This window comes from Adiantum capillus-veneris, chromosome 19 (assembly GCF_014529385.1).
Source record: "Adiantum capillus-veneris isolate H3 chromosome 19, ASM1452938v2, whole genome shotgun sequence".
Lineage (NCBI taxonomy): Eukaryota > Viridiplantae > Streptophyta > Polypodiopsida > Polypodiales > Pteridaceae > Adiantum > Adiantum capillus-veneris.
Window position 1 is genome coordinate 4,054,551 of NC_140949.1, and position 27,258 is coordinate 4,081,808.

Genomic DNA, 27,258 nt, shown 5'->3' on the forward strand with positions numbered 1-27,258 from the left:
TGTGCTTTTCCAAAGGCTGCTTCTGTGACACGAAGTAGCGTAAACTCTGATGATCAAAGAAGACCGTAAAATCGGCTCCGAGTAGGTAATGTCGCCACTGAGTAAGAGTATGGATAACCGCCAAAAGCTCTTTCTCATAAATCTGTGCTGACAATTCCTGTCACAAGACGGGCACCACGTGCCAATAGAAAAGAACAGATTGAACAGACTTTTAGCATTGCAATAACAACTGAACTAAAAGAGAGAGACGATACGTGACACGGAGTGGCGGAATTCCACCCCAGAGAGTATTGGCCCAAACCTTGGCGCCCCTTTCGATATTTCTTTATATTGCATCAACACGGTACAAGCCGGTACTCTAGACTCTGCACCTTCTCCAGGAAGCATGCCAGAGAATGAGCCCTAACCTCATATTCAAAGGCCCTTGGCCTGAAAAGCAATTACAATGAAAAGCCCTCAAACTCAAGAGCATCTAGTCCAAAAGCAAAGCCAAAAAGCTGCCAGCATAATTTACGAAAATCCGTACAGCTGCCACGTCATCAGCCAACGCAAAACGCAGAAATTTGTATAGCTTGCCACGTCATCATGTCAGCGCGATTTTCAAAAATCTGCCACGTCATCAGTTTTGCGTGAGTGTTTTTGTGTGAGTCTTGCTTTATTTTAATCCCTTTGTCAGTGGGGCCCCATCGGACGGGGTCCCCATAAGTTGGTAGGACTTCTTCTGTCACTTGCTCTTCTTAGGGTTTAGGCCCCTCGGCCGGCATCTGTAAGTAGGCTCCATTCTTTAGGCTTTGACACATCAGCAGTTTGTGACATCTCCCCTTCTTGAAAGAGAGTAATCATCCGCGATTACAGTATATCTGCAAAACAACTCAAGTTAGCTCAAAAATTTCCGAGGGTCATTCCGAGGGACAATCAGTTTGCTCTTTTTGTTAAGGAGTTAGCTTCTCCTTTCGGCTCTTTTGATCAAGGAGTTAGCTTCTCCTTTCGGCTCTTTTGATCAAGGAGTTAGCTTCTCCTTTCTGTCCTTTTGATCAAGGAGTTAGCTTCTCCTTTTGTCCAGATCGGAACTCTTGATATTCTGGCGTAGTAAAATTAGCCATCACACCCAGACCGTAGTGATCTTCCACGAGTGTCTTGATGCACTAAAACCCAGGCAACAATCTCATCCAATCAGGAATATTTAGTAGTTGGCACATCACTATGCAACACAAATGCTCACATATGCATGTTACAAGACATAGAAACATAAAGTTGCCCATGAACACTCCTCCCGCATAACCTAATAAGGTCCAGGACGAGAGATATTCACGCCAAGAGAGAGAGAGAGAGAGAGAGAGAGAGAGAGAGAGAGAGAGAGAGAGAGAGAGAGAGAGAGAACTTGCTTTTTTTCTGTTTAAAAAAAAAGATACTCTCTAAAGAGAGAGAGAGAGAACTGCTGCTTTTGATTTTAAAAGCTTTTGGGGCTCTGCTTTTGGGCATCCCTTGTACCTTTAAATATGTGGAGAGGGCTTCACTTCTCAGAGCATCTGGACGCAGAGTCTGAGAGTGAAACCCTAGCCACACTCTTGTACTTTGATCTGATTAATATAAAAAGGAATACCGAAAGGGGCGCCAGTCTTTGGGGCCAATATCTCTAGGCACGGAACTCCGCCGGGCCAATGCAAATCTATTGTGATCTGTGAATTGTTTTAAAGTGGTTATTTGGTGCATAGTAACAGGGAATGGCCATTTTCGGGTCCCCGTTCCCATCCTAATTTCCCGTTCCGTGTTTCAAACGTGAGTATCCGAAACAGGGAATGGCATTTCATGCATGTTGCTGTTCCCCGTTCCCCGTTCCCATTTCCCGTTCCGGGTAACTATGATTTGGTGCTGTCGTGGTTGATTCTTGACTTGGAGTGTCCAAGTCTGTTACACATAGTAATCCAATGAGCCTTGCCTGGCACAATAATCCCTCGGCCCACAATGGCCTGCTGCAATGAGTCCGCAATAGTCATATATACCCCACCCTGGATGCCTCCAGGTCCAAAAGCAGCTGACCAAAAGGTATCATATCGTCCACGCAAAATCTGACCACATCGCCGAATGCGGCTCTCAGACAGATGGTGCTCCTGAAGCATAAGGAGATCAATCTCTCCTCTCACAAGGCAACGCTGAAGCTCCTGACGCAATCGGCCCCGTTGTCACTGAAACTGGGACCCACCTAGTCCCTGCACGTTCCACGAGAGGATCCTCATGGGGAGCGAGAGAGAACAGATGCTGTCGCAGCAGCAAGACGTGCTATCTTAGAGGCTGGCTTGGATGGGGAGTAATCCGCATCCGAGTGTCCTCTAGATAGGCGAGACTGCAGTGAGTGCCTAGCCCAAGTCCAAGCAGAGCGAGCCGTGCGTAAAGCAACCTCCTCTATCCAGGAGTCCTCATGAATGTATACATAGCAAGGCAACCACTGCGTATCAGAAAAAAGTACACCACAATGTGCCTACATCCTGCTGAGTCTGGGGGTGTCACCGCAAACTTGGCCAGTGGCCACAAAGTCTGCAGCAAATGTGTAACTCCAAGTTCTCCCATGTGGTGAGAGAACTCGAGAACCTGTGTATGCAACCATCCCACCACTGAGTCGAGGGACCACTCTGTCTCGGCCCTACCACAGAGGGGGAAGGAGAAACCAATTGCTGAGTCCAAGGCCTCTGTCCCCCTAGCAGCGAGGAACAAAGCATGGACCCTGAAGTAGGCTACCTCGTGGTCTGCTGCGGAATCGCCGAGAAAGTGAGTGAACCCGTAGTCGAAGAAATCCCAGCGGCACCGGAGGTCAATGCTCGTCAGACCATGAGGGATAGCTGCAAGGAAAGATGTCTGAATCTACAGAGGGGGCCGCAAGAGGGGCTAATCCTCTCTCGCTAGGCGACTCGTGGCAAAGGCACTGCCAAGAGATTTCCTAGCCGCCGACGAGGGACCAGTCTCCTGAGTCGACTGTGGAATTGGAGCAGGAGGAGGGGGAGAAGGAGCTGGGGGGGGGGGGGGGGGGGGGGGGAGAGGGGAAGAGTAGCGGGGTGGGGCGACAGAGGTAGAGGGGCGAGGAGGGGAGTGGACGGGAGCAGAGGGCGGGGGGGAGGATGAGGAGGAGGAGGGGAACTCTGAAGGGGGGGCGGCTGGCGAGGGTGAAGCGGAGGTGGAGGCTGGTGTAGGGGGCTCCTCCTGCTCAAGAGGACCAAAGCGGTCCCCGTGGGAACCTACTGTTGCTGAGTAGGCACCTGAGGGCCACTCTGAGTAGCGGGGTGGGGCGACAGAGGTAGAGGGGCGAGGAGGGGAGTGGACGGGAGCAGAGGGCGGGGGGGAGGATGAGGAGGAGGAGGGGAACTCTGAAGGGGGGGCGGCTGGCGAGGGTGAAGCGGAGGTGGAGGCTGGTGTAGGGGGCTCCTCCTGCTCAAGAGGACCAAAGCGGTCCCCGTGGGAACCTACTGTTGCTGAGTAGGCACCTGAGGGCCACTCTGAGTGCTAGACTGTCGTTGTGGCCCCTGGCGTCGACGGCCACAGGCCTGCTCCCATCCCTCCTCCGCTGGAGCCCCAAGCTCGGAGGGTGGCTCTGAATCTATGCGCTGTGTCGCTGGCTGTGGCTGCGGCCCAACCTTGGCAGGCTGGGGCTGAGGCTGAGGCTGAGGCTGAGGTGCAGGTCGTGGCCTCCTCCGTGGACAGGCCTTCGTTAGGTGGCCCATCTGTCTGCAAATGAAGCATCTGTCTGCAAATGAAGCACTGGTTCTGGAGGCCCGAGTACTCCACACTCTGTCTAAACCAACCCCCACTCACCCGAGGTAGAAGGATGACCTTCGGGAGCGTGTGGGTATCTCTGACCAAAACTCGAACTGAGGGGATGCCAGCCGCCTTGGCAGCTACTGATGCTGCCATACGAGGTGTCTCCAGGACAGTCCCGATGGCGGAGCCAATCCTGGAAAGAAGTGGTAGGTACTCCCTCCGTAAACCTGGAAATCAGACTGAGATGGGGATGTCTACCTCCTCTACTAGCACATCCGAAGTCGGGTCAAAACCATGTCGCCATTGTCGAAAGTGTGCGCGTGATGCTCGGATGGCCAGTGGACTCATAGCTATGACCTTGGAAGCCATCTCGGAGGTCTCGAACTCGATTTGGTAGTACCCCCGTCCGAGAATCCGGGCATCCAAGATCTTGCCCACCTCTGCGAGAAGGCGGGCCTGGAGAAGGTCTCGCAGCTCTCCTCTGCTAGGACGTGTGCCGAGAATTTTGTAGATGACCGAAGTCGCCTGCAAAGGCTCTACCTCAGCGGCTAGGCTCGCTTGCTCTGTCGGCGATAGAGCAAGTCGAATGGTGGGCTCAGCGGGGTCGGGCGAGGGGGCTTCTGGCGAGTCCCTCTGTGGCGAAGATGGAGCCTCCATCTGTGTCTACTGCTGTGTCGTAAGAAGAGGTCGACGGACGGACGCTGCAATCAGGCGCAGGAGACACTGCCCCAAAAGCAAAGCAATGCCGAGGAGGCCGAACTGCAGCGGATGACGAGGAGAAACCGAGGTGGGGGGGGGGGGTAGGGTAGGGGAAGGGCTGGCTGCAGCAGGGGCGGGCAGGCAGTGGGGCTGCGCACAGCAGGACAGCTGGTGGGGGGGTGTGGAAGCTGGAACGCGATGGTGAGGGAGAGGACAGCAGCAGCGAGCTTACCCGTCTATTTTATATAATTAATTGGAGGATACCAGGCCCCAGGTGTACATCACTTGGTCATCCGAGAGATTCGACTACAAAATGAGCAAACCAAACTCAGGGAGATATAGCGGACTTTCTCAAATTTTGCTTCTAGGTTGTGGGAACTCTTCACCCCTTGCCAACCTATGCATGCCATATTACACCCCTGTTTGGTACCGGATGGAGCTAGCTCGTCTTTTGCATATCATGGTTACAGCCCCATCCCCCTTATCCCTCATGCACATGTATATACACCCCTACGTCAATCCATATTATTTTGTGGCATGTTTTTCTGTTCAGCACTTTTGTCCTTTTTCTGAATACACAGAACACACAGATGTTCGTCGTTCTCTCTGATAGGCTGGCTTCAGCCTCTAGAAGACGGTAATAAATCTCTCTCTCTCTCTCTATACACCGGACCCCGGGCGCGCTGGGGGTGTCTTTGTCTTTCTATCACCATCATGAATATCTTTCATTGCAAGGCTAGGATCCAATGTAAGCCGCTGGAACTTTAAGCATGCTAGCTTTTTGTATAATGTGTTTTTCTTTGTCATAAATGAAATAGTTCATGAACCTTTTAATATAAATTCAAGGAGTGCCTTGCTTACAAATATTGGTTCTATTAAAAGTACCTGTTCTGCATCATATTTCTTTTCTCGACAAATATGCTAGCAGGATTGCATTGCTTATGTTTGCTTTAATCTATGTGTTGCTCCTAACAAATAAATTCTATCAATTGTGTTTCAGATTTTTGAGATTGGTGGAGGTACTGGCATATGTGCCAAAAATATTCTTGATTACATGAAGAATGAAGCACCCTTAGTTTATGACAACATGCACTATGTGTAAGTGTAAGCTTTCAAGAAGCTTGACATTTTATTGTTGGCATTGCACATAAAGCTAATATGAGCTTCATACAAGTGTTATGTACCTCTTTTGAAGCCACATATAATCTTTTGGTGCACTTTGGATCTTGTACAAATGAATAATGCTTAAGCCAATGATTCACCAAAGAAAGTGCCAAAATAGGAATATAATGTTATATTTGTGTGTCCATTCTGTACTTGGATGCAGGCTCTTGATTATGTCAAAGAGTAGATGCATCGAATGATGACTTGAATGCTCTTTTGCTTAGTCAATGCTTAAATCAAGCTATTATCATGTGTTTTTTTGTGTGACGCCATCACCTTTTGCATGTCATAAGGTCTTGTTTACATAATGAGCTTTGGTTAATTCCATACGTTCTCATATTCATGTCTTAGGTCTGTGCTGATACAACTACATTATGTCAATTTAGAGTCTCACAATGCATAGTTCTTTTTTTTTAAAAAATTCTTTTGTGTTCATGGATATAGTTTCATCTTGAAGGAGCTAGTGGAACACAATATAGGAGGTGTAAATTTTGAATTCTCCACATATGTTGGAAAAACTTTGTAGGTGCATATTTGCATTATGGTCTATCTGGGCATATGCAATCAGAATGCTGGTTCCAAAGTAAAGCAATGTCAATGTGGCAAGCCTTGCCAATGATACGAATGCAATTGCTCAAGATATACAAATGGCCAAAAAGCGAGCTCCTAGAGAGACTTTTAGACCTTGTCCTTTGTTTGACTGCAATGGCATATGTCAGATGGTAAACATGCATCTTCTTTGATTATGGTACATAACCAAAAAGCGTTGACAAAGGCTTGGGGAAAGATTAGCATATAGAGATGTGCTGTAGCTTTTGCATCTCAAAAAACTCATGATGACCGCACCACATGTCAATTTAGATGTGCGCATGGGCAATAACTAGTAATTCTTGTAGCACGAAAACTTGTGCTATCTAATGTGGGTGCTCCTCAGTGCAGTATAGACGAAAATCTCACTCCATGGCACACAAAAGAAAGTCATATTAGCATAATTGATTAGACATACAGCAATGAAGTGTACTAGAGGTAGACTTCAGGATCATGAAAAACTTCGGGCACATTAGTGTTCTCACTGAGTGCATTAATAGATGATGTGGATTTTATGGATTCATTTGTGGGTTCTTTAGGTTCTTTCTTCAGACAAACTCGTTTTATGTGACCTTTAGTGTGACATTCAAAACATCTTTTGTCTCGTGCATATTCGGCTCGTTCTTCAAGAGTTAACCTTCCTCCTAAGATTCCTTGAGCAAATTTTTTATTAGGTGTCAACTTAGGGGTTTCCCTTTCGTTTATCATCATTGTGAGAATTATGTGCTCTAGGTGAAGAAGAAGATGAGAAGAAGAATTATCGTCATGCTTACCAATGGTCTTACCGTGCTTACCATTCGATTGGTCTTGAGAAGTACTCGATTTGTTCTCCTTCGGCTTATCTTTATTGTGCTTCATTTCTTGTGCCAGAGCAATACTGACGGCGTCATTGTAGTCCGTAGGGCTGAAAACTTGTACATCGAACTTGATGTACTCGTCTAACCCGAAAAGGAAAGCCTCTTTTCGTTTGGCATCCGAGTTGCGCAATTGGATGCCAATCTGCAAAATACGGTTAGAAAAAGACATAACAGGAGTGCCTTTTTTATTCAGACCACGTCAATCTTCTTTTAACCAATCAAGGTAGTGTGGTGGCATAAAGCATCCTTGAGCTTGTCTTGGAAGTCGCCCCAACTGAAAGAGAGGGGTATGCCTTCCTCGGCATGCTCAAGACTCTTGCTAAGCTTGGTACCAGTTAATGGCATCACCAGCTAGATACATGGCAGCAATCAAAACTTTATTGTTGCTTGTTTTCTTGTTGGTCGCAAACTTGATGCAACCAGGAATGAATTAGAGAAGCATCCATCTTACCATCATACTTACCGAACCTCGACTTCTCAGTGACTGGATTGTTGGAGTCGTCGCCTTTACCTGTGCTATGTGATGACTCACCAACCTCCTTGAGTGACTCGGTCTTCGAGAAGAGTACCTGTGGGACAAACTCCTGCATGCGTTGGTCTCTTTACGTCCCTCGCTCTAACTCCATAGCCGCTCGCTTCTCTTCGGCCGCTATGCGTTGAGCCTCGCGTGCTTGCTCACGCTCGAGCTCCATAGGTGCCCTTTTTTTTCAGCAGCTATGCGTTGAGCTTCACGTGCTCGCTCAAGCTCAAGCTCCATAGCTGCCCTTCGTTCTTCACGGTCGCGGTCCATAGTGGCGCATTGCGCCTCTTGTTGTAGCATCATCTCCATCATCGACTTGACAAAAGCCTCCATAGGGTTTGGTGCAATCCGTGGCGTAGATGGGGATGGGGGAGGATCGCGGAACAATCCTTGTCATAAAATCTAATATCTAACCAACCCAAATGATTTTCTCATATTAAATCGATCATTTAATGTGGGAGAATAAACGGGAACAAGGATTAAGATATAGACATGTGCTTATAGATCTATCTCAACACGGGGCCAATGTAAAGGGGCCCAAATGAGAGATGGTCTATCAAAGAGCAAGGCTAACCAATGGAGCATAAGACCTTAGGGTTAGTTTCATTGAAGACCTCCAATAGTTAGTGTAAAAGTCCTTTGACCTTAGGTAAGCTAGGGCTGAGCTTGAGGTGGAAACCCGGCCCAAGCTTAAGGTGCTTTAGGTGCTTGATGACTGAGGTGCTTGATGACTGAGGTGCTTGATGATTGAGATGCTTGAGATGCTAGGGCTGTACTTGAGGTGAGAACCTAGCCCAAGCTTGAAGTGCTTAAGGGCCAAGCTTGTTGTCACAAGACGGGCACCACGTGCCAATAGAAAAGAACAGACTGAAACAGACTTTTAGCACTTCAATAACAATTGAATTGAGAAAGAGAGAGACACGCGACACGGAGTGGCGGAATTCCACCCCAGAGAGTATTGGCCCCAAACCTTGGCGCCCCTTTCGGTATTTCTTTATATTGCATCATTAGAGTACAAGCTGATATTCGAGACTCTGCACCTTCTCCAGGAAGCATGCCAGAGAATGAGCCCTAACCTCATATTTAAAGGTCCTTGGCCTAAAAAGCAATTACAGTGAAAAGCCTTCAAACTTAAAAGCATCTGGTCCAAAAGCAAAGCCAAAAAGCTGCCAGCGTAAACAACGGAAATCCGTAGTACGTACAGCCTGCCACGTCATCAGCAAGCGCAATTTTTGGAAATCTCCCTGCTGCCCTTAGGGTTAGGGTTAGGGTTTCCAGAATAGGGTTTGCAGGTTTTAGGGTTAGGGTTTTCAGAATTAGGGTTTGCAGGTTTTAGGGTTAGAGTTTTCAGAATTAGGGTTTCAGCAGTTAGGGTTTCTGGCGGAAATTAAGGTCAGGGTTTCTGCTCACGGGCAACCACGTCATCACTTTGTGACATTTCTTCTGTTACTTGCTCTTCTTAGGGTTTAGGCCCCTCGGCCGGTAGCTCCGTTCTTCAGTAGGTCGACACGTCAGTAGGTTGTTACACTTGTGGTGGGAACTGGGCCTAAGCTTGAGGGGCTTGAGGTGTCAAAAGTCAAGATTTAATCCCTACAAGGAGAGGGCGAGCCCTACAAGAGGGGGGATGAGAGAGAACACCCACACACTCACTTGGTACAAAGAAAGCATAAGGGACACTTGTCAAGTTCCTCCTCATGTTGCCCTCATGGTGTGCCTGAAGCCTATTGGCTGGCCACCCAAGGGGTCCAATGATAATTTAGGAATTTAATTAATTGTCTTTGCATTTATCAAGTCCTCTCTCTCAAAGGGGAAAGGGGGACACTTGTCCCAAGGCTACCCTTGTTGCTTGTAATGCCTCTTGCTTGTGATTGGCTAGGCCTGGAGGGGTCCAATGAGCTTCAAGCATGAGCTGCAAGGGGGGGTCGACCAAAGCAAGCTAGGGGGTTTCTTGAGGGGTATACTCTTCCATACACACTTACACGCACTCTCATTATGCATTGTGCAAAGTGCAAGAGCTCCCTCTCCTTCTTCAAGCAAGTAGAGGTTGAGAGCCTACACCAACACTCTTGGCTATGGAGTGCAAATCCAACCACGAGCCATGCTTCAATGCTTAAGCTTGTCATCTTCTCCATCTTCATTACTATGCTATTATGTATGCTAGCAAGAAGAGTGATGATAAGTGAGCAACTGTCACAAACGGGAGCGCATAACAATATAAAATATACTTGGATAAATAGAATTTATCACTTAATACTGAAGCCAAAGGATATAGAGAGAAATAGATAGAGAGAGAGAGAGAGAGAGTGAGAAGATCGACACAGTATTGGGGACCAGAAGATGGGCTGGTCCCCCCCCTTAAAGAGAATCCTTTATTATGGAGAATCTTTTTACAAGCACAAGAACCGGAGAAAACCCCTCCGTTCTACATCTCTGACTCGATGGTCATTCCTTCCCGTAAGGGAAATCCGAGAGACGAGCTCTCGATCCTTTTTCCGTCTGTACTCTGAGTCGAGACTCCACAGACAATTTCCGAATTCCGTTCCCAGAATTCCCAAGCGTAGGCCGAAGCCTTTTCGCTTCTCCTTCGCGATGAAGTACCTGCAAACACACACACAAACACGCGACAACAATTCGTATGGCGAATCCACAATAGATACCTGTCGCTCTTGCGCGGGAAAAGCGACTTTCGTGCTTTGTAGTCTCGCGATCTCTTGCGTTATCTGGCGGCAGAGTCTTCTGTTGCTGACGTTAGTAACCCCTTTTTCAGTGAGGGCATGTGGTGCTTTTATAGCTCCTTGACCACATCACAAATAGCTGCTCGCGTAGAGATCGCGGCGTTTTTTTTTAAAAAAAAAATTTCAATTTTTTTTTTCTGTTCTACCCGAAATAGGGAGAGAGAATTCGCTGGCTGGTTTTGTTGTTTTATTTTCTAAGTGGCTGCCCACTTATTAAGTGGACGGTCGGCATATTTTAAAATTGGTCTGAACCTGTCCAAAAACTCAATAAAACCTTATAAGTTTAAAACAATGCTTTTCACAACACTTCCCAGGCGTCCCTGGATGCAACCACATGCACGAATGCAATGCAAACATAGATTCCTTGCGGAAAAGCGTCTGCTCTTCCCGGAAAACTCGTTAAAATATTCCGCTTTTTAAGAAAAGCTTCTCAGAACCCATCTTTATTCTTGTGCTTGCGTCTTTACGCGTATTCCTCTTTTCCGGTTCGGATTTCCTCTCGACTATGGCTATCCCCTTTCCGATGCACCCGTCACCCACCTTGTGACGCATCAGGAATACCCATCACCTAGTCCTTTTCTACCGAACTTACGGTACAATCCCCTTCACGATGCTCTGTCACCCATCCTATGACGCATCAGAGATGTCCGTTCCTGGATGGTCGGATACTTCTTTCCAATTCTCCCTGTCACCCATCCAATGTGACGCATCAGAAGTACCCGTTCCTGGTGGCCTTACAGATATTCCCGTTCACAGTGCTCCCGTCATTACTTTGAATGACGCACTAGGAATACTCTGTACTCGGATGTCTCTAGTGAGAAAAACCCTCTCACTTAAAATTCCAATAATTTATTTAGAATTATTTTTCCTTGGTGTTCCAAGAGAGAAAACCCTCTCACTTATAAATCCAACAACTCATTTAGAATTGTTTTTATGTCAAATAAAGCCAATTTAGCAACAGGAACTAATTCTTTCTCCTATGAAATGTTTCTTCTTCCTCTTCCCTACCCTCATTCCCTGCTTTGAAGGTGTTTGAGGTCTTGGGATAGTTGAAGCTTTCCACAAAGTTTATGTTATGCTTGTGATGCATGAAGCTTTCCATCTTCATTGCATCACCTAGGTTACAAGGAACACAAAGATTGTATTACAAGTCTCTCTTTATGGGAGAAATCATAATACAAATGCCTATTGCAGGGGGGACTGGCTCCACATAAATCCGGTCCCCAACTGTTGTCATGTCTCTAAGTTCTCTCTCTTGCAAAAGTATTGTGCATGCCAAGTTAACTAATTGCTATGTTTATGTTGCTATCTTCAATTATGTTCACCCGCTATGCTCACAAAATAATTTCTCAAAAGTACTCTCATTAATTTCCGCTACTCTCAAGTTAATAGGCCAATTCCATTAAAATCCTCCTGGTGTAGAAACTGTCTCCTCCAACTCCACTCTCATCACCTTCACACAAAGTATCCATTCCGCCTCGGGTGATGACCATGCACTCAACTCCTTGTAGGTGCATCCCTTTGGTGGCCTTGCGCTCACACCAAGGTTGCTTTTTCCCACCTCACGTCAATTGGCCTGTCACTAAGTGCAAGGTCCGCTCTCAATGAGTGGAAAAGAGGAACGAGGGGAGGCTGGACAAGCCCTTCTCTCTTGGGTAACTTGCGACTTTTCAAAAACACAAATTAGGGATCAACGCCCAAGTGGTCTTGGGTTACGTACGATCACAACAAGCAAAAAAATTTCTTATTGTTCTTTCCTTGAGTGATGATACTGAACACTGCCAAAGAGCTCTGATACCAATGTTATGTGCAGCGGAAGTGAATGATGGTGTATGACTCAGGATGAGTGATCAGTGAGTCCTCAAGGTCCCTTTTACTGACGGGAAGGGAGAGCCTTCCTTGACGTAATGAGAGAATGTGCGATGACCAAAACAAGAGAGTGGGATGCAATCTGTGAGTGAGAGTGCAAGAGAGTGCTAGAGAGAGAAAGAAGAGACGACACCAGATGGGGTCCCAAAACCCCTTCCAAGGGCCCCCCTCTCTATTACTAGAGAGTAATAGAGAGGTATTTGCTTTAGATTGCACGAAGTTCTGGTACAATGCTTCTAGATGTTGTGGTACTTGACAACGACGATGATGACGTTGTCAATGGGCTGAAATCTGAAAACACTGTGTTTTGCTGGAGATCTGCAACTGCAACGGTTCTACGGGGCTGATCTGCAACCACCAATGCATGCAAGGGCCGAACTGCAAAAACGGTGGCTGTCTGAGGCTGAATCTGGAAAAACGCTGGCTGTTTATGGGCTGAAAACTGAGCGCTGGCAGATCTGCAACAATTGGGTTAACTGCAGTGAGGATCTGCGCCCTGGCGGGTGAGGTTCGACGAGGCTAAGGCTGATTTGGAGATGCTGGTCTTATGGGCTGAGTACGCTGGTCCTTCAGATGCAAAAACACTAGACTTGGTGTTCTTGAGAAAAACGCTATGGAGCCTGAGGTGCTGTGGACGGCTGTACCTCCTTGTGTCCCTGCCTCTTGCTAGCGCCCTGGCCTTGTTTATATAGCTGACAGAAACTGGGTAGAGCAGTCATCAAGATGCCCCACAATTCTGGAAATGATAAATGGGATTAAGTCACTTATTAATAAAATAAGTGCCAATAAGAGGTGGTTCCCACGCGCTATTGGAACTGGATTCATGCGGTGGAAAGTGTCCATGCTTGGTACTGGATCATGATGCTAATGCTATGGGTCGTGCAATGAGAGGGTATGCAGCTACTCTTAGGTACTTGGACATGCAAGGTTTGCGTACAAGCTCACAAAGGTACCAGAACACTTCCTAGGCTACCTAAACCCTAGAAGTAGGAACAGCTTGTCCACATGCACGTAGTGTTAGATGTGCACGTAACAGAATAATCACCAGCTATCGGGAATCTGCACGCATGGTGCAGCTCCACCTGTCCTCAAAAGCATGGTCAACGCCATTTGTCGAGCTGTCCTGTGTCACAGCCAATACGTCTTCTTTCCTCCATCGAAATGGCTCTCCAGGGGGGGTGACCGTTTAGACTTTTAGACTGACATGGTGGTGGTGCCGGTGAGAGCCCTGATAGCTAAGTGCAGGGGTGTGGTAGGGCTCTAGTGGGCCTGTGGTGGGCTTTGTGCACTTATGGGTCAGAAGCAGCCACCAATGCCCTGCATGTGCACAGGCTCTCTCTCTTTTTCTCTCTTTAAATGAGAGTAGCTTTATGTCTTAAAAAGCATTTCCTAGAAATGAGGACGGGGAAATGTTTCTTCTTGATACCTATGGCATCAAGGCCTCAAGCTAGAACTAGAAGGGAGTGTGCAACTACTACAACGGATGCTAGATGCCGAACAATAGCATTACTGCAAAAGAGCTGGCCTGTGGTGTACAGGCGAAGAGACACCTGCAGTGCGCTTGCCTTTCTCACGCGATCTCTAGGCTCTGATCTATTTTGGTTGCACCTCTCTCTCGCCAACAGCTACATGCTTGTTTGATTCTACCTTCTGCACCATTTCTTATCATCTCCCTCTTGCACTCCCATAGATGATAGTTTCGGCTCAGTTTCATTGCCCTGTTGGGCGAGCTAAGCATTGTGGAGGAGCTGCTTATGACTGAGATCTTCTCCGCTGCCACAGAAAGCCTGCTTGCTGTTATAATATCTTGCTGACTCCTTCAAATCGATCTCTTACTGCACTGCTAGATGCTTTACTGGTTACCCTGTAGGGTGTGTCGTTACCTTGTGCTTTGGAACAGCCTTGTTGGGATTACCTTTCGCCAACTTTGTAGCTCAGGCCCACTGCTGCAGCAGCCTCTAATATTGTGCTATTGTTGCACTACAGCATACGTTTTTCCTATTCAAAACTTTAAACAATGCTTCTGCTTTAAGCCTTAAGCTCTAAGTGTAGCACACTGTCACTACTTCAATTGATTTTTAGTAAATGTGAAAGGAACATGCGGGAGGGACTCCCAGCTACCTGGACCGCCTATGGACACACGCCAGACCAACCACCGGACCGTAGCTGCCATCCAAGCCTTGCTGGGGCCAACGTCCGAGGACGTAGGCCTGCACCTGTAAGAAAGGGCGTCCCATACCACCTGGCCTCACCTCCTTGAGGTCACCTCACGCACTCCAACCGTCCCGGGCTCACCAATGGCACTCTCTTTGGCCGGTGCTAAAAACCTAACCCCTCTGGCCCTCTACCTACTTGTACACCCATTTTTCTGACATTAGGTACGTGGTGGTATTTAGTTTGTGCTATGCATGATGAAGTTGATGCTTATGTTGCTGCCTGGATGACGACCATGAGTTTCTTTCCCATTTAGGTGAATCTGCACTTTGCTTGGATTCATCTAGTTGTTGACCTCCATGCAAGATAACCTTTCAATTAAGCTGGAAAAATTGTGAAGGCTTTGGCCATCAAGGCCACGTGTTGAATACAGTGCTGAATGCATTTGGTGCAGACCTGCGGCAAATTGCTTCTCCTTGCTTGGAACACAGGGAATGTGAATAACTGGTCTTTTGCTTTTTCTGTGGATATGAGGATTAAAACTGGCCCATTTGGAAAGAAGCAGAGGCTTCAAGGCCCTCTGTTAAGACAGTGTGAAGCTTGACTTTCTTACTTGAAGTTTAACAGTAATCAGCAAACAGTAATCAAAGTTATAACTCATTTTGGGTAAGTGACCTAGCTTTTCTGCAACAGTTCTGTTGAGATTAGTGAAGCTCTAGCCAAAATTCAATTGAAGACAGTCCATGCAGAAGAAAGTCACAAGTCGCGCTACTGTGTGGAGTGTCGAGATGCTTGTAGGCAATCAGGATGGGGTAATGAATCAATAATTTGCGATAATTATTTTCAAGGGTTTACTAAGTTTTTCAATACATTTTTGAAGCTGAGTATTTCTTTTATAACAGGAGAAATTGATGGGCGTCCTTGTTTCATGATCTTGCTTGAGGTAACCTTTCTCTTAAAAGAAAGTTTTCGAGTTTGAAAAGCTCCTCAATCAGCAAATTACAAAGTCTTGTAAGATATCCAAGGTCATTAGACAAGGTAAAATTTATAAAGAAAATGGAAATGTTTTCTAGTCCTATGCCAAAGCAGACTCAGCTTGAAGTCCAAATCAATTCTATAGCTCAAAAACTAGGTTCTTAGACTGTTGAAATGTTAATTTTACGTACTAAGCAGTTTAATTTAGTTTGCCATTCAGAGAATCTAATGCGATGTGGTCACTAGGTTACTGCTTTTTAAAACAGGCTTGGCGACTCTTTAGAGAGCACTCACCCTCTCCAGCCATTACTTCTATAGAGACATGGACACAATATGCATCCTCTCTATACACAGTAGCAGAGCAGTTACCATCGCCAGACCCGCTGGTCCCATGTCCTCCCACTTCTACTTTCTTTACAGCAGAGATGGTGAGGCGAGCCATTGACAGATTACACACAGGGAGGGCACAAGATCATGATGGTATATTGGTAGAGCATTTCATACATGCTAGGGATCATATGGTGGTTTGTTGGCCTTCATGTTCAATAGGGCCATGTGTGAGGGGTTTCATGAAACTTGGAGTACATCTACAATTGTACCACTACTCAAGTTTGGAGATCCAATCTTGCCAACTTACTATCGTACTATCATGATTGGCCACTCATTGGCCAAGCTATATGCATCTATACTTGAGCATGATTGAGCAGATGGGTAGAGAAAGAGGTGTACGAGCTTCAGGGCAGGCTGAATCCAGGAGGGGATTCCCTACACTTGATCATATCTTCTCAGTTGAAGCGATCATTGAGGAGGGCAGAGCACATAGGAGAAGACATCAACCTTGGCAAAACCAAGGTGATGGTATTCAATACACCTATTTTTACATATGGAAAGGAGATAGTGGAGTATGTAAATTCTTATTCATATCTTGTTGTTGTATTTAGTGGACCTACTTTCTCTATGAGATGTGTTGCAGAGGCGAGATTACGAGGGGAAATGCAGCATTAGGAGGACTAGAGAGGATATGTTCACAGGTGCAGTTTCAGGAGCCACGCACTAAGTTGTGGCTATTTGCTTTATGGACTGCAGATATGGGGGCCTAGCCTGATCAGCATAGTAGATCAGGGTGCACATATGATGGATGGAGATCCATGGAGAGACCACTTGTATCCATGATCTCTAGGTTGATCCGGGTGAAAGCCTCAGGGTCACATGAGATTATCAGAGCTCATGGGATGATCACCATTGTCCACTTTCCCCATTTTGCACCTCATTAGCCCTCGTGTGGTTGTACCCCTCCCCATATGTTTTGAGCTGATGTATTATGTGATGAGGATGTAGGTTAGGCTTACATACTTACCCACTCTAGGCACCCTCATTTATTTTTATCTTTTCGTTCCCCTGACACTGTACTAGAGTCACACATGGATGTAACCTTTTGGTCTCATAGGTCATTTTGGTCTTTCGAAGACGTTAATAGACAGAGGTCGAGAAGGGGCTTCTTCTGCTCCACCCCTCCACACTACCTATGCTTGCCTCCCACATCACATTTGTTCTTTAGACATCAGCCATCAGCTCTTTCCCGCACACCATCCATACAGGCCACACTCCCCCCCCCTCTCCGACTATGCCATAGAACCGCAGGTATGATGATGAGTGCAGAGATATCTACCGTTGGCTGCGTGCACAACGGACTCTTGGAGAGACCATTGATTGAGAGGCCAGACACCAGATGAAGATGCTCACATGCCGAAAGCGGCAAGCTTTCGAGGATGCACAAGAGCTAGAGCTATACCACCTGTACATGAGGATGGATAGTGCCACAGCATGGCGCTCCCTAAAGGAGCCACGACCGACTACCCCCTTTGAGGATCCACAGGTATGGCACGACTATGCAGAGAAACTGTATGAGGTGGCGAACTAGACTTCCGATGGCCAAACTATATGGGGTAGTTATGGAGGCTGAGCTTAGTTCGGGAGGGCCTACAGGCTCCTGGCCAAGCAGGGTTCAGGCAGACCTTCTCCACTATTGACCACATCTTCGTTCTGCGCTGCTTCATTGATGGGGCAAAGGTGTGGAAGAAGAGGCTTTATTGCTCCTTTGTAGATTTTCGCAAAGCGTTTGACAACGTCCCACGGAAGAGGCTCTTTTGACGACTTCAAGGTTTGGGGATACCTTCAGAGATGATATGGGCCATCTATGCTCTCTATGAGAGAGTGACTGAGAGAGTTCGCTGCCCAAGCAGTATGTCAGAGTCTATTGCTAGGACCATTGGTGTTAAGCAAGGATGCCCCCTCTCCCGAACCCTCTTCGGACTCTACATCGACGAGATCTCCAACTACATCCTTCAAGCAGGAGGGGCAGGAGCGGACCTAGCAGGTATCACAGTCCACATTATGCTATATGCCATTATATTGATCTCAGAGTCATCAGAGGGCCTACAGAGCCATCTGAGAGCTTTGGACGAGTTTTGTACAGACACGGAACTCATAGTGAATCTTGGGAAAACAAAGATCATGATCTTCCACACCTCCAGAGTAGTCCGATGAGTAGCCACATTTACAACAGTAGGAGGACCAGTAGAGGTGGTCACCTCCTACATCCACGTGGGAGTCACTTTCACCATCAGACAGAGACCCTTCTCCATGGCACAGGCCGTCACTGACAGACTCACCCGGGGATATGCAGCACTGGCCATGCTAGAGCAGAGATGCCATCAGGCACACTTTCAGCCTTCAAGAGCCCTGCACGAAGGGGTGGCTATTCGACACATTAGTCACGCCAGCCTTAACGGCATCCGAATTAACAAATAACCAGTGGGCACGGATTGAGAGACCACTCTTCTATATGATTTCCTGCCTATTTCGAGGCAAACACATAGTGCCACCAGACATCATTAGGGCAGAACTTGCCACACCCCCCCCCCCCCCCCCCCCAATGGTAGTGGAGGCACTCTTCCAAACGGTCTGCTTCATCCAAAGAGTGATAGAGATACCGACCGATAGACTCACACGGCGAGCATTTGAGTCAGCTATACAGATATCACAGGCTGGATACGACAGAGCATAGTACACACAGATTAGAGCATGGTTCGGAGCACACGGCCTTGACCTGGAGAGTTTGCCACCTTGCCAGTACGACCCTGACTCCCCTCATCTTCATATCTCACGTAGTGAGAGAAACATAGTGATCCGACAGGATCTCTGGCAGCTCTTTATCAGACAGACTTGGATCACATCTCTCACACTACAGAGACCATTTTCTTACCATACTGGAGGACGGGTTCATACATCGACCACGCTATATGGACACCTATATGCCACACAGCTTACGGGTGGTGATTGGCCAGCTCAAAATGTCATCACATAGACTAGAGATCAAGGTGGGGCGAGCTCATGACATTCCAAGGGAGGAGAGAGTGTGTACAGCATGCAGAGAGGAAGTGGAGAGTGAGGAGCATTTTGTTTGCAGATGCAAAGCTTATGCGGATATCAGAGGCCGATACGAGCCCCTATTCAGAAGGCAACCTACCTTCCAAGATATTACGCACTCTCGAGATTAGAGACGGTTGGGAGATATAGAGGCACAGGGATAGACTTCTGCAGCCACCTATAGAGACCGGGGAGGGGAGGAGACCGTCACAACTTACAGATTTCTTTCAGAGAGCTACACCCCTTCCACTCCCAGACCCATCGAGGGGAGTGACCCTTCAGCAGGCTGAGGCGAGATGACGCCCGCGGGCTATGTAACAGACTTGGACACTCCAAGTCGAGAAGTCTACCGCGACAGCACAAATAAACACTTCAAATCAATTCACATTTCACAATTGATTTGACATTGGCTCGGCGGAGTTCCGTGCCTAGAGATATTGGCCCCAAAGATTGGCGCCCATTTCGGTATTTCTTTTTGTATTAATCTGTGTTCAAAGTACAAGAGTGCGGGCAGGCACTCACACTCAGACTCTGCGTCCAGATGCTCTGAGTTGTGAGTGGCCTACCCACTTATTTAAAGAGTACAAGGGATGCCAAAAGCTGTAAATCAAAAGCTCTTCATAAATAAAGCAGAAGAGGTTTTCTCTCATAAGCCATCTTGGCAATAAAAGCAAAGCTTTTAAAAAATAAAAGCTCTCTCTCTCACACATTGCTATATAGCGTACAATAAAGTAGCCAGCGTCCCAAAAGCAGCCCACGTAGAATTATGTTGTCCGTACAGACACGTGTCAGCGTGAAATGCGCCGCAAATCGCGTTAGCATTTCTACGCAGTTTTCGGAAATTTCAGCCACATCAGCATTTAGGTTTGCCATCGGGGTGTGTGTGGGGATGTGTATTGGCACGCCACATCACCCGTTTGTGACATACCTCCCTCTTGAAAGCATTGTAATCGCCCTCGATTACGCCTGCAAAACAAACAGAAGCCATAAACTGTCTTAGCAGACATTGACTGTTAGTACCTACGCACTAGGAACACACATCTAGCACATGTACCAATCAACAGTCACATCACACGACATCACATGACATTCAACATTCATTCGGATCTTAGACCATGATTTATCGGCAATGCAATTAGCAATTGCATCTAGATCCACTCATGACCTCATAGATGCCCGATTGACTAACCCCTATTGCAACCATGTCTATTCGAGATCATTTAGACCAAAATGCTGCAGTCATTTCGTCTATCAGTTCCTGCACTTAAAAACAAGTCAAGAACAAATCAATTTCATATTCAGGAATTTCATTTCATAAAGTCATACAGCAAAATATTGTCAGCTCTGAGTATCCCTGAAGCTCAGAGAGACATCAGTGACTCTAGTATTCTAAAAATCAAGGCATCTGTTGACAAAGGAGCGGAGTAACTCCCCTCTTGTGCATCCCACTATACCAGATATGCAGCCAAGCTGAATTTTGGGGTTCCATTTGGAATAGACTATGCTAAACCAAAAGCTTCAAGGTAAAGGTTCACAATCCGAGGAGTATCTGCTAGGTCCTCCTCCTTCATCCACTTCGCATCCAATGCAGGATAGTTCTTGAATTTAACCAAGAACCGCCTTCTTACTTTACCCTTATTCTTTGTGACCTTTTGTGCCAAAATCTGTTCAGGAACAAGGATCTTTTCTTTTTCTTCTACTTCGGGTTGCTCATCAGGCTCCCCATTTTCGGGCACATCACCTTTAAAAGGTTTCAAGAGACTCACATAAAATGCATTGTGAATCCTCCAAGTGTCAGGCAGTTTCAGTCGGAAGGAGACATCATTGATGTTTTCAGAGATTTGGAAAGGTCCGTAGTATCGCATACTAAGCTTTGGAAAAAGCCTCTCCTTTCCCTTCTTCTTTCTCAGGCGTGCCTTCTCAAAACGTAAGAGCACCCAATCATCCTCTTTCAATTTCAAATCACGGCGATGGCGGTCCGCTGCCTTTTTCTGTCTTTCTTGAGATTTCTGCAAAGCCTCACGGACTTTGGCAAAAGCCATGTCTAAGTCGCGTGTATACTCATCAGCTTCAAAAATCTTATCTTTCGTGCTTAGGAAGGGTGGAACCTTCACAGCACCTCAATACTCTCAAATGGCGCCTTCCGCTTCGAAGAGTGTATCGTGCTGTTGTAGGCAAATTCCACCAAAGGTAGATACTTTTCCCATTCAATCTTCTGATCCGAGATGTAAGACTTCAATAAATCTAAATCCATTGAATTGGCAATCTCAGATTGCCCGTCAGTTTGCGGATGGAAAGATGACGAGAACTGCAACCGCGTGTCGATGTTCTCCCAAATTGCCTTCCAAAACAAACTCGTAAATCTGGGGTCCGTGTCGGAGACAATCGTCTCAGGCATGCCATGTAATCTGAAAATCTAGGCCACAAACTGTCTCGCTAAGTGATCGGGCTTGACTGTTTTCTTCACTGGAATGAGATGAGCCTCCTTGCTAAATGTGTCAATAACAGTCTAGATACCATCATGACCACTCTGTGTTCTTGGAAGATCAAAAATGAAATCCATTGCAATACTTTCCCAGGGGCGGGTGGGTATGGGCAAAGGCTGTAACAATCCCTGTGCTTTATGCCTGTCAAACTTGACCTTCTGGCATACCAAGCAACTGTGCACAAACTCGTCCACATCCTTCTTGAGTCTCGGCCAAAAGAAGTATCTCTCTACCCCGTTCATGGTGGTAGCAATGCCGCAGTGATCCGTAAAAGGCGCACAGTGGCATTCAGTCATAACCTTTTCCCTCAACGGCTATGTAACGCACAACATGGTTTTCCTCATCAAGTAGCCATCCCAAATGGAATATCCCGCTATTGTCTCCCCATCCCGTATCCGTGTGAAAACGTTTGCAAAATCCGGATGTGTGGCATAATGATCGACCATATCCTCGAAGCTCCTATGATGTATCGCGGAAATAGCCAGAACCAACGGCCTTCGAGTCAAAGCATCTGCCATCAAATTTTTCTGTCCTTGAACACGGACAATCTGGAAGTGAAACCGTGACAAGATGTTCGCCCACCCCATCTGCTTTTTCAATAGCTGCTTCTGTGACAAGTAGCGTAAACTCTGATGGTCTGTAAAGACAGTAAAATCCACTCCGAGTAGGTAGTGCCGCCACTAAGTAAGAGCATGGATAACCGCCAAAAGCTCTTTTTCATAAATCTGTGCTGTCAATTCCGGCCTTTAGAGCAATCGGCTCTCGTAAGCAATGACATGGCCTTCTTGCATTAAGACGGCACAACCCTAGCTTACCTAAGGTCAAAGGACTTTTAACACAATCCATTGGAGGTCTTTAATGAAGCTAACCCTAAGGTATTTAAGCTCCATTGGCTAGCCTTGCTCTTTGACAAATCATCTCTCATTTGGACCCCTTTACCTTTGGCCCCATGTTGAGATAGACCTGTAAGCTCTCCCAGTTTAATATGAGAAAATTATTTGGGTTGGTTAGATATTAGATTTTATGACACATGGATTTCACACCCTCTTGGTTTAAACTCGATTAATTAATCAGATTAGAGAAGGAGGGTCATGACATTTCCCATTTTTAGTGAGCAAGATCCTTTTGAGCTTCTTGATAACTCAATAGAGGTAGAACCTTAGGTACCCCGTAAGGTCCACTATTAAGACTACAAATCCTAAGGTTTTTAAGCATCTATTATGTACGAGTTAATAGATCCTTGTCTCCCTTATCCTGGCTATTCATAGGCTCAACCTCTCATGCTCAATGCAAGAACCTTCCTTTCTTTAAAAAGAAAGAATAACATTGAAAAGATATGTTATTACCAATGTCAGAGTATTGACAATATAGAAATGGAAAAATATATAAATTAATTTGTAGATTAATTACTTTGTTTATAACTAAACATGTTGTAACATAACATTTGCAAAGACATGCACAGTTTCATCAATATTCAATCACGCATGCACACATGAACTAACACACACACATCATAGGTCACTTTGGCCTTTTGAAGACGTTAATATAACATTCCAATTTCAATTTCAATTTCTCTCTCTCCATCCAAAGAAAAACCTTTATTGCATAAACATCTGGAGGGCACATTCCTAAAGATAAATGTACAAAGTATGCCAATCACACTGTTGGGATGCGGGCTTTGTTGCATCTCGTGTGTGAAACCCCTCACCATGTCATGTGCCTATGCCCATGTAAATATAACCCATGTGATATGTGCTTGTAGAATGTGCTGTGGAAAGCCTTGTCAACCCTAAGAGCTGGAATGTGATGTCCAGGGGGGTTGGGGTTGTCACATATTTACAATTACATGGCTCCATGTAAATCTAGTGTATGTGTAACCCTCCTAAATGTGCTGGGCTACACATTGGACGCATCACTCACAACATTGACTTTTGCTAATTGCAAGGAGAATTTGAGGGTTTTCTTGTCAAATTTTTAGACTTTAAAAGAGAACATAGTTTTTTAGGGTTCATTACTGATGTCTTTCTTCCTCCAAGATATAAACACGAGCTTGCAAAACCTGAAAAAAATATTAGGTAGCACGTACAGTTTATCTGCTAAAACTGTAAATTTTGAAGTTGACCGAAATGAAAACTGTTCACCTCGAAATACACAGCTCAATGAAAAGGTCTGTAGCTGTGAATTCACAACTGACAGTGAAACTTTTTAACTTTTTTAAAGAAGAGAAAATAAATAAAAAGCAGTCTTTCAAGGTTTTTTTGTATAAAAATATGCAGATATAACCATCTCCATGTCTGCACACATATTTTCATGCTTGTTGAAGCCGGTCAGTTGCTGGTCTGGCGGGCAAACCTATCTTTAGTCCTTATTTGTGTCACCACCTTCTTCCAACTGAACTGAATTTATTGTATTCATCCCTGATGAAATCCTTCATTACTCCATCGTAGGGGCATCTCATGTTGTGTAAACTTGCCAATAGAACTCAAAGGTTGAACACGCTCGGGAGAAAATAGACTAGGATTATCTGCAAAGATGTGACTTGAAAGAACAAAAGCTTAGAAATTAGAAAGAAATAACAAAATTTACTTCAAGGCATGAAGGAGATGAGAGCAACAAAAAGAGAGAAACATTCGTCCCAAAAATGGGCGCTTAGCAAAGCACGCATGTCACAAAGTGCAACTATGATGGTTTCATCAAGGCTTTAGAGGCCGATTACAACTCAGTTTATGGCCTGTCTTAATAGTCCCCAAATGCACGCAAGTCAAACGAAGCTTCCTTTATAAAGAGTATGCCCTCCCAAGAGTACTGCTTTGGCCCAAAGAGCATGTCATGCAATCTCTGTCCGGTGCCAAAGTTTTGATTTTGACAGTCCCTTGCTCTATTGGTTCCTTCTTGGATGCTTAGTGGATCTCTGAGAGAGAAGTTGGCAGTTTGAGAATGGCCTGCGACTCTCTGCTTTATGCTTGCAGGTATTGGATAATCAACCACATGATCTTATTTACCAGGAAAATTCTGGCTGTCCATGGTTGGAGACCTGCATAATGAAAGCGTATGCCCTACAAAAAATTCAATGTTTAAATTTCGCACTTTATTTATTAAAACTAACAGCTAATTCTTGCATCAGGCCTGAGAGTGCAGCCCTCATTGAATGTCACAAGCCAGTAGAAGATCCGTTAATACAGCGTTGCATCAATATTATGGAATCTGGGAAATGGTCCTTACCCTCCTGGTTGTCATCAATGAAGGATCTTTTTCACAAAATTGTCCCCATCTCCAGAAGGGCTTGGATTCCTACAGCAAGCTTGGTAATAAAAAAGAATCCACTTTTTTGAGATGAAGTACATGATAATCAAACTTTTGAACTCGTCATAGCATGTGATACTGTGACAGCAATTGTTGGAAGGTTTGTATTCCATGCGTCCAAACTTGGCTTTGATTGTGTCCGACTTCAGTGTCCTACCAGACGTGCAAGTGCAAGGGGAGCGAGCACCCTTGGTGGCAAGCAAGGTATCTCTGCTTTCCTCAAATGTTATTGATGAAATCATTTTCATGCTTTTGATAAGTCTATTTGTGTCAATATCCAGAAGGACGGAGTCACTGTGGACCTCTCATCTTATCTTGATGTGAAGGTATATGCTCTGATTTCTTAAGCCTTCCGTGAAGCAACCATCAAGTAGATCAAGAATCTCTTTATTTGCAGGGAGATGCGGACATTTTCTTCCCCACCGATTTTCAATTATTGAGACAACTCGATCGCCACTGCTATTTATCAGCCCAAGCAAGGGCAGTACCACATATCACTGCCCACAAAGCACCTCGCCAGTCTTTTATTGTAAGTAATGTTTTACTTACTTGGAACCTTTCCTTGTCCAGTTATCAAAGCAGAGAAAGATCCCTTGGTTAGTGCAGGTGCCAGTCTCAAAGTTTATGAGGCAATATGCTGATATATCCAAGACAGAAACAAAGGACGGGTTTAATCCTCTGTTGGATGACTACAGCAACATGCAATTCTTCCTTACTAGATCAATTTGATAGTTTTGCAGCCTTTGGAAAATTGTGCAATGAGCAAGTTCCTCTATAGCAGATGGAAATGGCAGTTTTTGGCAGCTTATCGGTCCAAAGGAATTGGCATGCCTAAGTCTAATTGAAAGCCCCTATAAATCAAACAACATTATGTTCATGCTTTTTCTGGGTTGATGTTTGTGTGTCAGCCTTCTACAACATCCGCTGAAGTACACCGGTCGCTCATCATGAACAAGATGCTCAAGCTTCTTTGAATTTTTTGTTTTCAAAGAAGACGGCAGAGGAAACATCTCCCTGATCGAACTAAAGGCTTTTGGCTACCTCATTGATGCCATCTTTAAGGCCAATGAACCAGGAAATCTCCTCTATATTTTCCCATATATGATCTCCATGAGATTGATGTGTTCCAAGGGTTGCTGTATATCATGACATGTCGGAAGGCCTGAGTTTTGCAACACACGTGCACAGTAGGCAAAAGGTCGCATTTACCTCAATATCTATTTGTGTGCCCCATGTATTTTACAAGTTGCTGAGTCTCATTTTTGCAACACGTGCACGGTATGCAAAAGGTCGCATTTACCTCAATATCTATTTGTGTGCCCCATGTGGTTTACAAGTTGCTCGAGCGTATGTTGGTATAAAGAGAATTTTTGTGCCAATGAAAAGGCTAACAAAGAAAATGATTCTAGTGTTGCAAGTGATAATTTCTTAAGAAGTATCATGCTTTAGAACTGCTATCCTTCTCTTAGAGCTGCATTCCACTGAGTGGTTGTGGTTCTTGCAGCGAAGGATGTCTATTTAATGCATTGCTAACTTGCTGCAACCAAAGGTCGATGTAGGGAGGCCACTGTGAGTTCCTCACCTTGTTCTTCATTGTTTTTCTTCTATCTTGCTGTAATGATTGGTTTCAGTATGGTTACAGGCGGCATTGCCTATCACAAGCTTGCACGTCTACGAAGTGGCTGAAATCATGGCGTTCTTTGAAGAGCCCGCAGGCAGAGGAGGGGGGTAGACTTTTCTTCTCAACAATTACACGACTCTGGAGTGAAAGTAACAAGGCTTGTTGCAGATAAATCGGTACTGTGCTCAGTGGGTATCCTTGGAGCAATCTGCTTTTAATCTCACATGATGAATGCCAACTACAAATTTGCAACTGAATTGAAAACTGAATAGACATAGAATACTGGTGGCATCACAAAGGCACACAATGATGCATGATCTGACCTCAATGTGGAGACCGAACTACAAGAAATTGGTTACCAGCACACTCTTAAGTCCAAGGCAAGGACTGTGACTCGAATACAGCAAGGTGGAAAGGCCAGAAGCATGTGTAGTTTACTTCAACCTCTAGTTCCTAGTCGAGTCCTTGGACTAGCAGCATAAACCGACGGGCCCACTCATTGGCCACAACATTATTGTACAAGTCAGGCATGCACATGGTCTAGTGCCCACTTGGAGTAACCCCCTCCATAGTCAGAAGTCTACATAGTTCACCTCATTGTTTGAGAGAATTTTTCTTGTGTATATTGTCTCACATGTTAAGAGTTGTATCACCATTTTGTACTTTTGAGAGTCTGGTCTTAGCAGTCTTTCCTTACAGTGTCTACACAGTCTACAGTTAGCACACTTACCTTGACTAAAGCTGGTACGGAAGTGAAAAAGGGAAACAGATGTGCAGGAATAGTACATGCTGCAATGTCAGAGGCACTTAGATTGGATGGGACATATTATTTAAGCCTTGATCCATTGACTAGGAGATCAATGTCCACCACAAAGAGAACCTGCAAGATGGGAACTAGTTTCCACACTTTTAAGAAACTTTGCCTGACACAAGGGTATCATGAAGCCTTTGGGGATGCCTGTCATGTCAAGTCCTCCGTAGTCTACTCCACACAGGGCTTGTGATGCCCGAAGCTTGGTGTCATGGAGGAGATTGAGCCTGGTGTTAGAGAACCATGAGCAACACTAGCAATGTCGATTCACAAGAGCCTACTCTTGGAGATCTTGTA

At 45.6% G+C, this 27,258-nt stretch overlaps 1 protein-coding gene across 11 annotated transcripts in view; it reads left to right on the forward strand.

Moving 5' to 3' along the window:
* The window catches only part of LOC147433481 (NADH dehydrogenase ubiquinone complex I, assembly factor-like protein (DUF185)), a 44,390-nt gene extending 17,544 nt beyond the window's left edge, over positions 1-26,846 (forward strand). For 2 of the 11 annotated variants that reach the window (XM_086490156.1, XM_086490155.1), the window contains 10 exons: positions 5,450-5,547; positions 15,030-15,148; positions 15,239-15,279; positions 24,196-24,275; positions 24,351-24,531; positions 24,617-24,733; positions 24,811-24,855; positions 24,927-25,058; positions 25,136-26,098; positions 26,172-26,846. In XM_086490156.1, coding sequence (XP_086346282.1) covers positions 5,450-5,547; positions 15,030-15,148; positions 15,239-15,279; positions 24,196-24,275; positions 24,351-24,531; positions 24,617-24,733; positions 24,811-24,855; positions 24,927-25,058; positions 25,136-25,258 — 936 coding nt within the window. In that variant the 3' untranslated portion in view covers positions 25,259-26,098; positions 26,172-26,846. Of the gene's footprint in view, positions 1-5,449; positions 5,548-15,029; positions 15,149-15,238; positions 15,280-24,195; positions 24,276-24,350; positions 24,532-24,616; positions 24,734-24,810; positions 24,856-24,926; positions 25,059-25,130; positions 26,099-26,160 lie in introns of all 11 variants that reach the window. The other 9 variants (XM_086490160.1, XM_086490159.1, XM_086490161.1 and 6 more) reach the window with 9 other exon arrangements.
* The last annotated feature ends 412 nt before the right edge of the window (positions 26,847-27,258 follow it).